At 44.4% G+C, this 16,085-nt stretch overlaps 1 protein-coding gene across 1 annotated transcript; it reads right to left on the reverse strand.

Annotated features, from left to right (window-relative positions):
* Positions 1 to 1,382: 1,382 nt before the first annotated feature.
* LOC138657259 (homeobox protein not2-like) lies at positions 1,383 to 2,535 on the reverse strand. Its single transcript, XM_069744931.1, has 3 exons — positions 2,202 to 2,535; positions 1,742 to 1,935; positions 1,383 to 1,550 (listed from the first exon to the last, which is right to left on the reverse strand). The coding sequence occupies exons 1-3, from the start codon at positions 2,533 to 2,535 to the stop codon at positions 1,383 to 1,385; spliced, it is 696 nt and encodes a 231-aa protein (XP_069601032.1).
* Between the last annotated feature and the right edge of the window lie 13,550 nt (positions 2,536 to 16,085).

Raw genomic sequence — 16,085 nt, forward strand, 5'->3', positions numbered from 1 at the left:
AATGTAAGTATGTAGTGTTTGGTTTTTTTACGTTTACGCTGGTAACCAGGGTAAACATCGGGTTACTAAGCGCGGCCCATGTTATCGGAAGAACCACCCTGAGGTCCAATGTACCCTAGAGGCAAATCTCACATTTGCACAGGTTTACTGAGTCCTTCACTCCCCAAAATATCTATTGATAGTTCATACAATTATAATATACCTTCAGTGTCTCCAATTTTTTTTTTTTGGGGGGGGTGAGAGGTGTATAATAAAGTTTATTACACAGCTTTATAACTAAATAAAAAAATGTTCGGTTAATCTTTAATGTTTTTATGATTAAGAGTTTTATAATAAGATACATGACAACAAGCGCTTCAAGAAGAGATTGACCACAGAGATAATTTTGTAATAATAGCATAAAAAAATCTTTATTTAAAACCATAGAATAAATACAAGTATAAAACATGTCATTTAAATAAAATAATGTCCAATATAAAATATAATAATGGTCCTTCACAAGCCGTCATAGGGGCTAAGATGTATGATAGGACAGGGGACAGGCTGCACAGTCTCCAGACAATCAGAAGGTGGGGGAGGGGTATTCATATTATACAGGCAGAGCCAAGTACCCCAGTACTGATAGTATTAAAGGCTAAAATTTGAAGAAATCCACAAACCAGGTCCTAGGTTACTTGACTCTGCTGCAAAAAGAATAGTTCATGATGCATTGAGACAACGCAAGTATAATAGGTAATAGCAGTAACATAGTTACTAAAAACGGCCACAGTAAGATGAGGGACAAATCATATATACTGTGCCATAGTTCCTGCCAATGAGGTGGCTCAGGAAGATCTTTGTTCAATAACGAAACCCTTGTCCTAAAATGATACCGCAAACGAAAAGTTTAAAGATAACTTTTCATTTACAGAAGATGGTAGAAGGAACATAAAGTCCTCCATTTCATTGTTCCGAGATGTCCAAACGGTCTACAAAATAGGACACCAATGTGTTATCCAAGCTCCAAGAGGTCTACCACACATACAGAGATGAAGAAGTCACACAACTCTTGCTTGGAGTCTTCATGGTTGGAGGACAATTATTGTTATGCTTTTACAAAGATTTCCTTTGTGCTTAAAGTGACTAGTTCTTTGGGTCTCATTGTCCATGGTATTTTTTGGCAAATAAGGATTTCATTATCCTGTTGTAGTCTTTAGAGTCCTCCAGACTTAGGGAAGAGTCAGACTCGGTGGCTCTCCTGACGCACATGTAACAGCTGCATAGAAATGCATGGTTGGAAGAACCACTGGCCAGTCCAAATGTAGCACTGCTATCCCCATTTAAGTCATATGGCCGTCTGACTCTTCCCTAATTGTCAAGAAAAAAAATAAGTTGGTGGAGATCTACTGCGTCTTATCCACCTCATCCTCTGCTTCAATCTCCCTCTCTTCTGTGGAGTCTGAGCCTGGTGGCTCTTCCGGAACCACTCCAAACTGGGACTGTTTGGCCTTCTTTTGTTCCAAACTTTCTTTCCTCCATTTTATGCGGCGATTCTGGAACCAGACCTTTACCTGTGAAAAAAGGAGAAGACATTGTTGAGAACTGAGATCTGAAGAAACTGTGAGACTCCTTACTTATAGCACAGTGACCCATAAATTTTAAATTTTTTACAAAGCACAAATTCTCAACTAAAACTAAATGCATTGCCAAACCCAAAAGGGTTCAAGTTGAGAACAGTCAAGGTTCATGTGCGAGTTCTTACCTGGGTTTCCGTAAGGCCAAGCGAGGCAGCCAGGTCAACTCGTTCTGTCCCCACCATGTACTGCTGCTTTAGGAAGTCTTGCTCAAGTCTTTCTAGCTGCTCTGTAGTGAAGACCGTCCTAATTCTCTTCGGTTTGGAGGGTCCCGTCTTGCAGGGTAGAGATTCTATGGGACATTTGGTGAAGGACATATATCCTGGAAGAAACAGAAGGTGGCGATGTTACCAAAGGCAAAAAAGAAGGAAGGAAGGCGGGAATCCAGGACTGGAGCAAACTGAGCTACAACTTCTACAAGTGAGATCCAAGATAACTATCCTGATGTGAGAAATACAAGTCTCAGCAATCAATCTGAAGAAAAATCCAGATCTCTCCTGATCTAACCAACTTTATGTAAAGATTATTAGCACCAAAAATGAGTTATTAGATAAGATTAATATAACAAGATGAGGAGTGTGGACTCACCTCTGTGGCTGCACAGGGGGTACGGACATCTGCACCCTCCACTGAGTGGTCCATAATGCTGCTGGGGCTGAACATAGCCGGGGAAGGCTGCAGGTTGGTAGAGCCACACTGGAGAGTAGGACATGGCCCCATAGGAGCAGCCATGGGGAGCAGGAGGCATCTGCCATCCAGGTTCCTCCACAATGACTCGGGGAGCCGGTCTGTCCAACCTGGATAGTAGGGAATCAATATCAAAGGCTTTCTTGGGTGCTGTCTGGTCCTGAATGGCCGCTGGCAGAGCAGGAGCCTGAGCCAAGTGATGGCCAAGTCCTGGGAAGATGGGAGTAGGCTGCATGATGGCAGGTAGAAGGCAAAGTATCCTCAGGTGGTGAAGAACCAGGAGCAGGTGATCTCTGCTGGAGAATGTAGGGTCCTGAGCTCTGAGCCCCCTTATATCCAGAGCTGCGCTCTGTGAAATGTAAATACACTATTAGCATGTGAATAGCCCAGAGCAGAGATCAGCACTGAGAGTGGAAGAGTGGGCTCGGCACACAGACCCCACACTGCCCCCGAGAGGAGAGGAAACGACCATGGGGCAAAGCCTCCTACAACCTCCCCCAGCCGGCCCCAAAATCCAGGGGAAACGGGACACCTGTAATGACTCCATAATTATCTCTATATCCACGTGTCTATATACCGACCTGTGATCCACCCGTCCACGGGCGCAGGATTCTGGGATCTGCTCATCTATGTATACCGCTCATATTCAGCTGGTAATTATTAATGGATCTCATATCTCACTGATTATCGACTTATCTATGGATCCAACTCTGCATCTCACATATCTGATATCAATGAATAATCGCCATCAAGTGATGTGAAAAGGAGATGGAAATAATCAGTGTCTAACTCTACATGTCATATGTATCTATTAATCTATGATCTAGATCTATCCATTTCCTCTTTATCTGCTTATCTGTCTTCACCTATAGATGGATAATACTGATTGGATAGATAATGTATAGGATGCGAGCACAATTTAGAGAATTGCTTTAAAATACTAATGTATTATTATACTATTATTATTATTATTATTATTATTACCGTCTTTACCAATCACATGCAGATCACATCAGATAAATTGTATACAATTATCTCCAGATCAATAGCAGCCTGATATCCTCTGAGGGCAGAGCCCCCGTATGTCTCCATATCCGCAGTTCTCGCTGGTCCCGGTAATTACTGATAATTCCTCTAATGATACATTACACTGAGGAGAGATCCCCAGATCTCAGGAGATCTCCAGGACCAAAAAGTCTAGCTAGAGACACAAAGTCGCTTTCTACATTGATGAGGCGCGAAATGTGTAATAACCGGACATTACAGATCCATAATGATCTCCTCTGCTGCCAGGGTGGGCTCTCATGGGGTAATACGGGGGTCCAGCTCCGAGCTCTTATATTGTGTGTTCATAAAGGGGAGATGGATAGATTTTTACTTACATGCAGTTACTTTTATTTTGAATTTCACTTTATCTACTTCCATCTTTTCGTTACAAATTGGATTCTATCAAAGAAATATTATTATATTGTGAAATTTATTTTTCTTCTTTTACATTTTTGATCTCTTTATTTTCTCAGGTTGAACTAGAATTATCCTCCACTATTCTTAAACAGAATAGATAAACTTGTACAGTATAACATTTATGTTTCCTCCTGTCTTAAAAAATCATTCAATGACTTTTAGGCTATGTGCACAATTTCAGTTTTTTTTGTGTTTTTTCAGCCGTTTTTCGTGGAAAAACGCTAAAAAAAAAAGCTTACATAAGCATCCCATCATTTCAATACATTCCGCAATTTTTGTGCACATACTGCGTTTTTTTTTTCCTTCCACAAAAAAAAACGCATCACGGTAAAAAACGCAGCATGTTCATTAACTTTGAGGATTTTTCCTGTTTTTACCGCTATATTATTGCATTGTTAAGCTCCGGGGAAAAAAATGCGAAAAATCTACAAAAAAAAGAGACAAAAACTTCGAGCGGATTTCCTGCAGAAAAAGTCCGGTTTTGTTCAGTAAAATTCTGCAGACATTCCTGAACGTGTGCACATAACCTTATCCCACAGTTATTTACTATTTTTTTTTGTTCCATTATTGTTGTTTTTTTACATTTTAGATATTTTTTTTTACACAGTTTTACATTTGGTTCCATTATTGTGTTTTTTTTTATATTTTAGATATTTTTTACACAGTTTTACATATATCGGTGACAGTTTACCAGTAGTTTAATTTGCTAGTTTTATCTTTGTTACTTTTTTGCGCCTTCATTTTCCTGTCCATTCAACTGCATTACATTTTATTCTCCATACAATGAGGTGTGATTGAACAGATCTGATTAATCAGGGCCGCCTTCTTCACCTGGTCGGTGTCTGCCGCTTTCTCACCTTGGCCGATACTGAGGACAATCTAAAAAAAACACCAAAAAAGGAAAAAATCAAGAAAACACACCAAAACCAGGCAGAGATGCTTACAGGTGCAATACCTAATGAAACAGCCAGCCTTCAGTAAGGGTTTGGCCGTGTGGTCACCAATGCTCTAAGATACATACTCTGTATGTGGCGTGTTCACACAAGGAATGCAAGCATCTGGCTCCAGCCTATTAATAACGCCCTATGGCGGGCGGCCCAGTGCTAAAAATGCATCCCGGGTGAACAGAGGCCACAGTGTACAGAACCATTTTCATGTTTCTCATGTTAGAGTAGGACTGGCAATACGTAAGGACCCTTGGCGCAGGTCGCATATTATGGCCAGAATATCAACTAATACCTTACATATATATATATATGTTTTGTTTTGCACGTGTATATTTTTTGCAGGGTGCAGTTGGGCCCAAATGGTTCTGTACACTGTGGCCTCTGTTCACACGGGATGCATTGCTGGGGGCCTGCCCTTCTTCTCTCCTCTAACACAGGGGCATTATATCAATTAGTAAAGGGAATTGCTGCACTTTGTCCCCCATTAGCTCTGTGGACTTTGTTAATGGATTTCACTTAAAAAGCTGCAGAATTTCACCCTGTGGTAACGACGTGGGAAATGTAGCACCCGGTAGTGAGGAACACAGAGGGTCCCCCCTATGCTGGGGGTCTGGACAAGTGACATGTGGCTGTGACCAGGGCCCGGTTACACTCGGCCTCGTCAGGGTGGAAGATGTACAAGAGTCCACACAGCTGTACACCATCATCAGCGATCAGGATCCCGCTGTGCCATTGCTGGTCGGAGCTAGAAGTCCAGAACTTTATTTGGTCATCAGGTCGGCGTGTATCGTCATGTTTGACATCAAAAGCATCGACGCCAGCAATGTTTTACATGGAGCTAACAACCAGCGAGAACGAGAAGTGAGTCGCCGTTACGTCACTGGATCGCTCCTGCATCGTTCAGCTGTTGCCGGTGTTTGACGTCTCTACAGCGACCAAAACAGCGACGCTGCAGCGATCGGGATCGTTGTCTATATCGCTGCAGCGTCGCTGAGTGTGACGGTACCTTTATACTCAATTAAAGGTACCGTCACATTTAGCGACGCTGCAGCGATCTAGACAACGATCCCGATCGCTGCGGCGTCGCTGTGTGGTCACTGGAGAGCTGTCACACAGACAGCTCTCCAACGACCAACTATGCGAAGTCCCCTGGTAACCAGGGTAAACATCGGGTTACTAAGCGCAGGGCCGCGCTTAGTAACCCGATGTTTACCCTGGTTACCAGCGTAAACATAAAAAAAAAAAAAACACTACATACTTACATTCCGGTGTCTGTCCCCCGACGCTGTGCTTCTCTGCACTGACTGTGAGCGCCAGCCGGAAAGCAGAGCAATGATGTCACCGCTGTGCTCTGCTTTTCGGCCGGCGCTGACAGTGCAGAGAAGCACAGCACCGGGGACAGACACCGGAATGTAAGTATGTAGTGTTTGTTTTTTTTTACATTTATGCTGGTAAGCAGGGTAAACATCGGGTACTAAGCGCGGCCCTGCGCTTAGCAACCCAATGTTTACCCTGGTTACCAGTGAACACATCGCTGGATCGGCGTCACACACGCCGATTCAGCGATGTCTGCGGGAGATCCAGCGATGAAATAAAGTTCTAGCCTTTCTGCTCCGACCAACGATGTCACAGCAGGATCCAGATCGCTGCCGCTTGTCAAACACAACAATATCGCTAGCCAGGACGCTGCAGCGTCATGGATCACTAGCGATATCGTTCAGTGTGACGGTACCTTTAGTCTGCATTGCAACCACAGCTGCACCTTTGACTGCAGTGCCCTCTTATGGCCTCAATACGGCTCCATGGGGAAACATACGGCGACCTCTACATGTAACACCAGTCACTGCCTCACAGTATTCTATGTGTATATATCCATTCTATCTATTCTATTCTAACCTGTCACACTGCGATTTTACTGAACGCCAGCTTTTATTCTATCTTTAGCCGAATGTTAACGACTTTTTCAGAGTTTAAGAAAAATGCTCATGTTACTGATCACGAATTCGAATGTACCATATCTGTGCCAAATTTATGTTTGGCGATCATTTTCTGAACATATTTGCTTATCTCTACTTACTATATCCTCCATTACTTCTCTAGTGCCAGCTTGCCCATTCCACACCATGGGTGACTGCCCACATCACCGCCTCATCCCTCACAGCTCCAGCAGACTCACACTAGAGCATTAGGCCCACACCATGTTAATTCCATACATTTCATGCCTTAAGTTTTAACTGCAGACTGCAAAAGAATTCCTAATAGAAGAAAATAATAGTAGAAGATACAAGTTCACATAACTAGTTGCCGGGGCAGTGGAGACCAATGTCCTTGATGGCCATTACTGATGGTTTGATTTTACCACTGACCAGTATATGGATAAAATATCGCTAAAATAAAATTCCTAAATTCGTATCAATCGGTTCTGTCATTGTCTGGTCCACTGGATGAGAATTAAGTAATAAACTGTACCTGAATTACATTTGTGGAAAACAGATTGTGGTGGAATTTACGAGGGAAAGACGATCGCTTTCCCTAATTGCTGCCGAGTTCTGGACACGTGGTCCCTGAAGCAGGTGTTCCCTCAGCGTGGAGGCCATGAAGTGACTCAATAAACACAGTAATCTTCGTTTTGTGACATTATAAAATGGTTAATTGCTCTTATTAAGCTAAGCAGCCATTCAAAGAGACACAGGCGGCCTGAAAGTCCTGGTCAGGTGGGTCGTAAAACTAACTTCACTCTATGCAAGGAAGCAGATGATACAAAACTATGTAAAGCAGTTAATACAAGAGAAGATAGTATTCTGCTACAGATGGATCTGGATAAGTTGGAAACTTGGGCTGAAAGGTGGCAGATGAGGTTTAACAATGATAAATGTAAGGTTATACACATGGGAAGAGGGAATCAATATCACCATTATACACTGAACGGGAAACCACTGGGTAAATCTGACAGGGAGAAGGACTTGGGGATCCTAGTTAATGATAAACTTACCTGGAGCAGCCAGTGCCAGGCAGCAGCTGCCAAGGCAAACAGGATCATGGGGTGCATTAAAAGAGGTCTGGATACACATGATGAGAGCATTATACTGCCTCTGTACAAATCCCTAGTTAGACCGCACATGGAGTACTGTGTCCAGTTTTGGGCACCGGTGCTCAGGAAGGATATAATGGAACTAGAGAGAGTACAAAGGAGGGCAACAAAATTAATAAAGGGGATGGGAGAACTACAATACCCAGATAGATTAGCGAAATTAGGATTATTTAGTCTAGAAAAAAGACGACTGAGGGGCGATCTAATAACCATGTATAAGTATATAAGGGGACAATACAAACATCTCGCTGAGGATCTGTTTATACCAAGGAAGGTGACGGGCACAAGGGGGCATTCTTTGCGTCTGGAGGAGAGAAGGTTTTTCCACCAACATAGAAGAGGATTCTTTACTGTTAGGGCAGTGAGAATCTGGAATTGCTTGCCTGAGGAGGTGGTGATGGCGAACTCAGTCGAGGGGTTCAAGAGAGGCCTGGATGTCTTCCTGGAGCAGAACAATATTGTATCATACAATTATTAGGTTCTGTAGAAGGACGTAGATCTGGGTATTTATTATGATGGAATATAGGCTGAACTGGATGGACAAATGTCTTTTTTCGGCCTTACTAACTATGTTACAAAAGGCCAGGAAAATGACTCGGCTAGCAGATGGATCCTGGAAGGAGGAGAACAAGTCAGAAAACAAAGGATGATCTCCAAGACAACTTCCCATAGACCAAAACAACAAGTGCCACCTTCAAACAGCGTCTTAAAGTTGTCTGGGATCCTCCATTGAGAGCCGAGTTTTACATAAGCAGGTAACAACCTCCAAACAAGACTGGAACCAGAGTACGCCCAGGAGCCAAAACCAGCGGAGACCACACAAGATGCTCCGGAGATTCCTAGGGTCAGAACTTCAGAAGTCTTCACTTTCCAATACTTTCTGTACGAGCTGTCAGCAGTGTGGAATCACAGAGTATTTGGTAAAACACTGATACGGTTTTTCATTCATTTTTCTGAGCCAAATGGAAACGTGGATTTGGCAAAAAAGTTGAAGGCCTTCCATGATTTTCCCATTCCTTTAAAAAAAACTAGATTAAGGTTCAATTGCCACGATGTGTTTTTTGTGACTTTTTGTAGTCGCGTATGTTCAATGCAATAACAAAATGCAGCGTCTTACCATTCCAGCAAAGTTCCTGGGATTTATAGACATCTCATGGCTACTTTGCTTATCTTTTTTTACACTGTGTAAACTGAGCTGTGGTGCCTGTTTTACATCAATATGTTAATTTCTCTTGTGGGTACTCGGAGGTTTATTTGCAGATTTTCCCCATAGAAATGCATTAGAGGTAAAAAAAAAAAATTGCCGGTAAAAAGCACATGCAGTTCACACATGACTGTATCACCACAGTTTTGTCGAAGCCAAATATCAAAAAGTCTCAAACAAAACAGCTTTTTTAATACATGACATCACCGCGCCTTGCCACTGTCTAGGTACCGTTACACTTAGCGATTTACCAACGATCACGACCAGCGATACGACCTGGCCGTGATTGTTGGTAAGTCGTTCTGTGGTCACTGGGGATCTGTCACACAAACAGCTCTCTCCAGCGACCAACGATGCCGAAGTCCCAGAGTAACCAGGGTAAACATCGGGTTACTAAGCGCAGGGCCGCCTTTAGTAACCCGATGTTTACCCTGGTTACCATTGTAAATGTAAAAAAAAAAAAACACTACATACTCACATTCCGGTGTCTGTCACTTCCCCCGCCGTCACCTTCCCGCACTGACTGTCATCGCCGGCCGACCGTAAGCCGAGCGTCACCGCTGTGCTCTGCTTTACGGCCGACCGGCGCTGACACAGTCACTGCGGGAAGCTGACGGCGGGGGATGTGACAGACATCGGAATGTGAGTATGTACTGGTTTTTTTTTTTTTTTAACTTTTACAATGGTAACCAGGGTAAATATCGGGTTACTAAGCGCGGCCCTGCGCTTAGTAACCCGATATTTACCCTGGTTACCCGGGGACTTCGGCATCGTTGAAGACCGTTTCAATGATGCTGAAGTTGTTCCCCTGATTGTTGGTCACTGGAGAGAGCTGTCTGTGTGACAGCTCCCCAGCGACCACACAACGACTTACCAACGATCACGGCCAGGTCGTATCGCTGCTCGTGATCGTTGGTAAGTCGTTTAGTGTAACGGTACCTTAAGGAGTCCCTGATGGCCTCAAGGCCTCTCTGTCTTGATTGAGATAGTTGTCCCAGTTCCACCAATGCATGAACTGTAATAGGCAGGAAACAGAACCATCCATCTGCAGGCAGAGCGGATATTACCATAAGCATCAAGGAAATCCTGGGTTGTAATAATGAGCATTTGTGGGTGCAAATAAACCACAGTAAAGGGCCATTGTGGTTGTATTGAGAAAATCACAATGGAAAAAGTACCTCTCCGCCTTACAAAGCTTCAGGATGAAAGGGTTCAATGCCTATTTGTAGACCTGTTTTGAGTGGTTAACTAATGCGCTGCTTGAGAGGCATATTGCTGGGACCTAACAGGTTAAGGCCCCGTCACACATAGCGACGCTGCAGCGATACCGACAACGATCCGGATCGCTGCAGCGTCGCTGTTTGATCGCTGGAGAGCTGTCACACAGACAGCTCTCCAGCGACCAACGATCCCGAGGTCCCCGGTAACCAGGGTAAACATCGGGTAACTAAGCGCAGGGCCGCGCTTAGTAACCCGATGTTTACCCTGGTTACCATCGTTAAAGTAAAAAAAACAAACGCTACATACTTACCTACCGCTGTCTGTCCTCGGCGCTCTGATTCTCTGGTCTGGCTGTGAGCACAGCGGCCGGAAAGCAGAGCGGTGACGTCACCGCTCTGCTTTCCGGCTGACCGGCACTCACAGCCAGACCAGAGAAGCACAGCGCCGGGGACAGACAGCGGTAGGTAAGTATGTAGTGTTTGTTTTTTTTACTTTAACGATGGTAACCAGGGTAAACATCGGGTTACTAAGCGCGGCCCTGCGCTTAGTTACCCGATGTTTACCCTGGTTACCAGCGAAGACATCGCTGAATCGGCGTCACACACGCCGATTCAGCGATGTCAGCGGGACCTCAACGATCAAAAAATGGCCCAGGCCATTCCGACACGACCAGCGATCTCACAGCAGGGGCCTGATCGCTGGTACGTGTCACACATAGCGAGATCGCTACTGAGATCGCTGTTGCGTCACAAAACTTGTGACTCAGCAGCGATCTCGCTAGCGATCTCGCTATGTGTGACGGGGCCTTTAATCACATAATGCAGAGGACTAGAAAGCCTTTAGAAAGTTTATGGACCAAAATTAGAAAGTTTTTGTAAGAAAACAATATACACAATTGTTCTTCTGTAAATGCAGAATCTACTAAAACGAAATGAAAAGATTTGTAGTCATGTCTCCATTTTAATTTTTTTTTTTGTTAATTTTTCCATTTATATAGATTTTCTGTGATTTTTTTTTTTTTACTTTTGGCAAATTTTCTTTTGTCTCCACCTCTTCCCTAACTTTCTAATTTTTCTATGAACATAGCGGTATGTGGTCTTGTTATTTGCAGCACAACTTTTTATTTTCAATAATACTGTTTATTGTGCCAAATAACCCCCCCAAAAATTAAAGTATGGTGAAAAGGTGTAAAAATCCAATTCTGCTATCATTTTTGGATTATGTATTTAAGCCATTTATTGTGCTTTAAAAATGACTTGAGGACATGACTGTCTGGGTCGGTGCAATTACGGTGATACCAAGTTGTAAAATTTATTTTGTATTTGAGCAATGTACAAAAATTTGAGTAATTAAGGAGAAAAGGGGAATTGGTTTGTGTGCCCATTTACGAAGTCACTCTTTTTAAATTTTTCCATCGGTGGAGCTGTAAGAGGACTTGTTTTTTGTGTAGCGAACTGAAAATTGAAAATTATATTACATTTTTTGTGTGAAATGACTGACCAGTTGCAGTTTTGGCATTGTGTTTTTTGTTTCATTGTATGGGTAACATATTTTTAGATTTTGATGTATCGGTCTGTTACAGATGCAGTGAAATCGAGTGTGGTTTTACTTTATTTTTAAACTGGGACGGAGGATTCAAAATTTTATATATGTTCGTTGTATATATAATTTTTTTTAAATCTCATATAGGTCAATGAAGTTCTCCAGTGAAGGTCTCTCTTGGCGGAACGTTACATGAGTACCAAATTAACAAGCTTGGGGATTGTTAAATTATGGGATTGAGGAATTTTGTTGGAACGACATTTAGTCAAATGATAGAATATTCTGCACATTACAAAATCATTAACAGTTTCACACAATTTGCATGGGCTTTTTCACAAATTTTGTTGTGAGGGTGATCATATACAATAGTCATTAAGTGTCTCCAGGATGCGCATAAAAGCATACTGAACCCACTGGAGAGCCTTGTAATTACAGCCACTAGTGATAGGCGAATCCAAACAGTAAAGTTTGAGGTCTGTACCAAAAACCTCCTGTTCGGGTACGGAAATCAACCACAGACTTCTCCAGGAAGGTTGTGATAGGCCGGGATCACGGACGAGTCTCGCATGTTAATACCTGGCACTGCCGCCGCCTCTCAGGAGTGGAGCAATGCACGCAGCCTCACGCTCTGCTCCCGAGTGCCAGGTACAGTACCGGGTATTAACCCCTTCCCGACCTTTGACTCATACGCTGCGTCATGAAAGTTGGTGCCATTCCGACCCATGACGCAGCATATGCGTCATGGAAAGATCGCGTCCCTGCAGATCGGGTGAAAGGGTTAACTCCCATTTCACCCGATCTGCAGGGACAGGGGGAGTGGTAGTTTAGCCCAGGGGGGGTGGCTTCACCCCCTCGTGGCTACGATCGCTCTGATTGGCTGTTGAAAGTGAAACTGCCAATCAGAGCGATTTGTAATATTTCACCTAAAAAAAATGGTGAAATATTACAATCCAGCCATGGCCGATGCTGCAATATCATCGGCCATGGCTGGACACACTAATGTGCACCCACTCCACTCCTCCGATCGCCCCCCCAGCCCCTGGATCTGCGGTCTGCTCCCCTCGGTCCTGTGCTCCGCTCCCCCGTCCTCCTGCCCGCTCCCCCCGTGCTCCAATCACACCCCCCGTGCTCCAATCAAACCCCCCCGCACTCCGATCCCCCCCCCCGCACAGCGATTCCCCCCCCGCACAGCGATTTTCCCCCCCCCGTGCTCCGATCCACCCGCCCGCACAGCGATCCCCCACTCCGTGCTCCAATCCACCCCCCCGTGTTCCGGTCCACCACCCCCGTGCTCCGACGCCCCCCCCCGTGCCCTGATCTCCCCCCCCTTATACTTACCTGGCCTCCCGGGGACCGTCCGTCTTCTTTCCTGGGCGCCGCCATCTTCCAAAATGGCGGGCGCATGTGCAGTGCGCCCGCCGAATCTGCCGGCCGGCAGATTCGTTCCAGAGTGAATTTTGATCACTGAGATAGATTATATCTCAGTGATCAAAATAAAAAAAAAAAAGGTAAATGACCCCCCCCCCCCTTTGTCACCCCCATAGGTAGGGACAATAAAATTTTTTTTTTTTTTTTTCCACTAAGGTTGGGGTAAGAACTAGGGTTAGGGTTAGGGGTAGGGTTAGGGGTAGGGTTAGGGGTAGGGTTAGGGGTAGGGTTAGGTTTAGGGGTAGGGTTAGGGTTTCGGTATGTGCACACGTATTCTGATAAATCCGCAGTGCTAAACCGCTGCGGATTTATGGCGGATTTACCATGTTTTTTCTGCGCATTTCAATGCGGTTTTACAACAGCGATTTTCTATTTGAGCAGTTGTAAAACCGCTGCGGAATCCGCAGAAAGAAATGACATGCTGCGGAATGTAAACCGCTGCGTTTCCGTGCAGTTTTTCCGCAGCATGGGCACAGCGATTTTTGTTTCCCATAGGTTTACATTGAACTGTAAACTCATGGGAAACTGCTGCGGATCCGCAGCGTTTTCCGCAGCGTATGCACATACCTTTAGAATTAGGCCATGTGCACACGGTGCGGATTTGGCTGCGGATTGGCCGCTGCGGATCCGCAGCAGAGTTCCAACAGGTTTACAGTACCATGTAAACATATGGAAAACCAAATCCGCTGTGCCCATGGTGCGGAAAATACCGCGCGGGAACGCTGCGTTGTATTTTCCGCAGCATGTCAATTCTTTGTGCGGATTCCGCAGCGTTTTACACCTGTTCCTCAATAGGAATCCGCAGGTGAAATCCGGACAAAAAACACTGGAAATCCGCGGTAAATCCGCAGGTAAAATGCAGTGCCTTTTACCCGCGGATTTTTCAAAAATGGTGCTGAAAAATCTCATACGAATCCGCAACGTTGGCACATAGCCTTAGGGTTAGGGTTGGGTTGGAATTAGGGTTGTGGTTAGGGTTAGGGGTGTGTTGGGGTTACGGGTGTGTTGGGGTTAGGGTTGTGATTAGGGTTATGGCTACAGTTGGGATAAGGGTTAGGGGTGTGTTGGGGTTAGTGTTGGAGTTAGAATTGAGGGGTTTCCACTGTTTAGGCACATCAGGGGGTCTCCAAACGCAACATGGCGCCACCATTAATTCCAGCCAATCTTGTATTCAAAAAGTCAAATGGTGCTCCCTCACTTCCGAGCCCCGACGTGCACCCAAACAGTGGTTTACCCCCACATATGGGGTACCAGCATACTCAGGACAAACTGTGCAACAATTACTGGGGTCCAATTTCTCCTGTTACCCTTGTGAAAATAAAGAAATGCTTGCTAAAACATCATTTTTGAGGAAAGAAAAATGATTTTTTATTTTCACGGCTCTGCGTTGTAAACGTCTGTGAAGCACTTGGGGGTTCAAAGTGCTCACCACATATCTAGATAAGTTCCTTGGGGGGTCTAGTTTCTAAAATGGGGTCACTTGTGGGGGGTTTCTACTGTTTAGGCACACCAGGGGCTCTGCAAACGCAATGTGACGCCCGCAGACCATTCCATCAAAGTCTGCATTTCAAAAGTCACTACTTCCCTACTGAGCCCCGACGTGTGCCCAAACAGTGGTTTACCCCCACACATGGGGTATCAGCGTACTCAGGAGAAACTGGACAACAACTTTTGGGATCCAATTTCTCCTGTTACCCTTGGGAAAATAAAAAATTCTGGGCTAAATAATTATTTTTGAGGAAAGAAAACGTATTTATTATTTTCACGGCTCTGCATTATAAACTTCTATAAAGCACTTGGGGGTTCAAAGTGCTCACCACACATGTAGATAAGTTCCTTTTGGGGTCTAGTTTCCAAAATGGGGTCACTTGTGGGGGGTTTCTACTGTTAAGCCACATCAGGGGCTCTGCAAACGCAACGTGACGCCCACAGAGCATTCCATCAAAGTCTGCATTTCAAAATGTCACTACTTCACTTCCGAGCCCCGGCATGTGCCCAAACAGTGATTTACCCACACACATGGGGTATCAGCGTACTCAGGAGAAACTGGACAACAACTTTTGGGGTCAAATTTCTCCTGTTACCCTTTGTAAAATAAAAAATTGCAGGCTAAAACATTTTTGAGAAAATAATTTTTTTTTTTTATTTTCATGGCTCTGCGTTATAAACTTCTGTGAAGCACTTGGGGGTTCAAAGTCCTCACCACACATCTAGATTAGTTCCTTTGGGGGTCTAGTTTCCAAAATGGGGTCATTTCTGGGGGATCTCCAATGTTTAGGCACACAGGGGCTCTCCAAACGTGACATGGTGTCCGCTAATGATTGGAGCTAATTTTCCATTTAAAAAGCCAAATGGCGTGCCATCCCTTCCGAGCCCTGCCGTGTGCCCAAACAGTGGTTTACCCCCACATATGGGGTATCAGCGTACTCAGGACAAACTGGACAACAATATTTGGGGTCCAATTTCTCCTATTATCCTTGGCAAAATAGGAAATTCCAGGCTAAAAAATCATTTTTGAGGAAAGAAAAATTATTTTTTATTTTCATGGCTCTGCGTTATAAACTTCTGTGAAGCACCTGGGGGTTTAAAGTGCTCACTAGGCATCTAAATAAGTTCCTTGGGGGGTCTAGTTTCCAAAATGGAGTCACTAGTGGGGGAGCGCCAATGTTTAGGCACACAGGAGCTCTCCAAACGCGACATGGTGTCCGCTAACGATGGAAATAATTTTTCATTCAAAAAGTCAAATGGCGCTCCTTCCCTTCCGAGCCTTACCATGTGCCCAAACAGTGGTTTACCCCCACATATGAGGTATCGGCGTACTCAGGAGAAATTGCCCAACACATTTTAGGATCCATTTTATCCTGTTGCCCATGTGAAAATTAAAAAAT

This window comes from Ranitomeya imitator, chromosome 1 (assembly GCF_032444005.1).
Source record: "Ranitomeya imitator isolate aRanImi1 chromosome 1, aRanImi1.pri, whole genome shotgun sequence".
Classification (NCBI taxonomy): Eukaryota; Metazoa; Chordata; class Amphibia; order Anura; family Dendrobatidae; genus Ranitomeya; species Ranitomeya imitator.

Coding starts and splice junctions, on each gene's coding strand:
- LOC138657259 (XM_069744931.1), bottom strand. CDS start 2,535: ATGCAGCCTACTCCCATCTTCCCAGGACTTGGCCATCACTTGGCTCAG. Junction 1,936..2,201: donor CCCCCTGTGCAGCCACAGAG/GTGAGTCCACAC, acceptor TGTTTCTTCCAG/GATATATGTCCTTCACCAAA. Junction 1,551..1,741: donor TTGGCCTTACGGAAACCCAG/GTAAGAACTCGC, acceptor CTTTTTTCACAG/GTAAAGGTCTGGTTCCAGAA.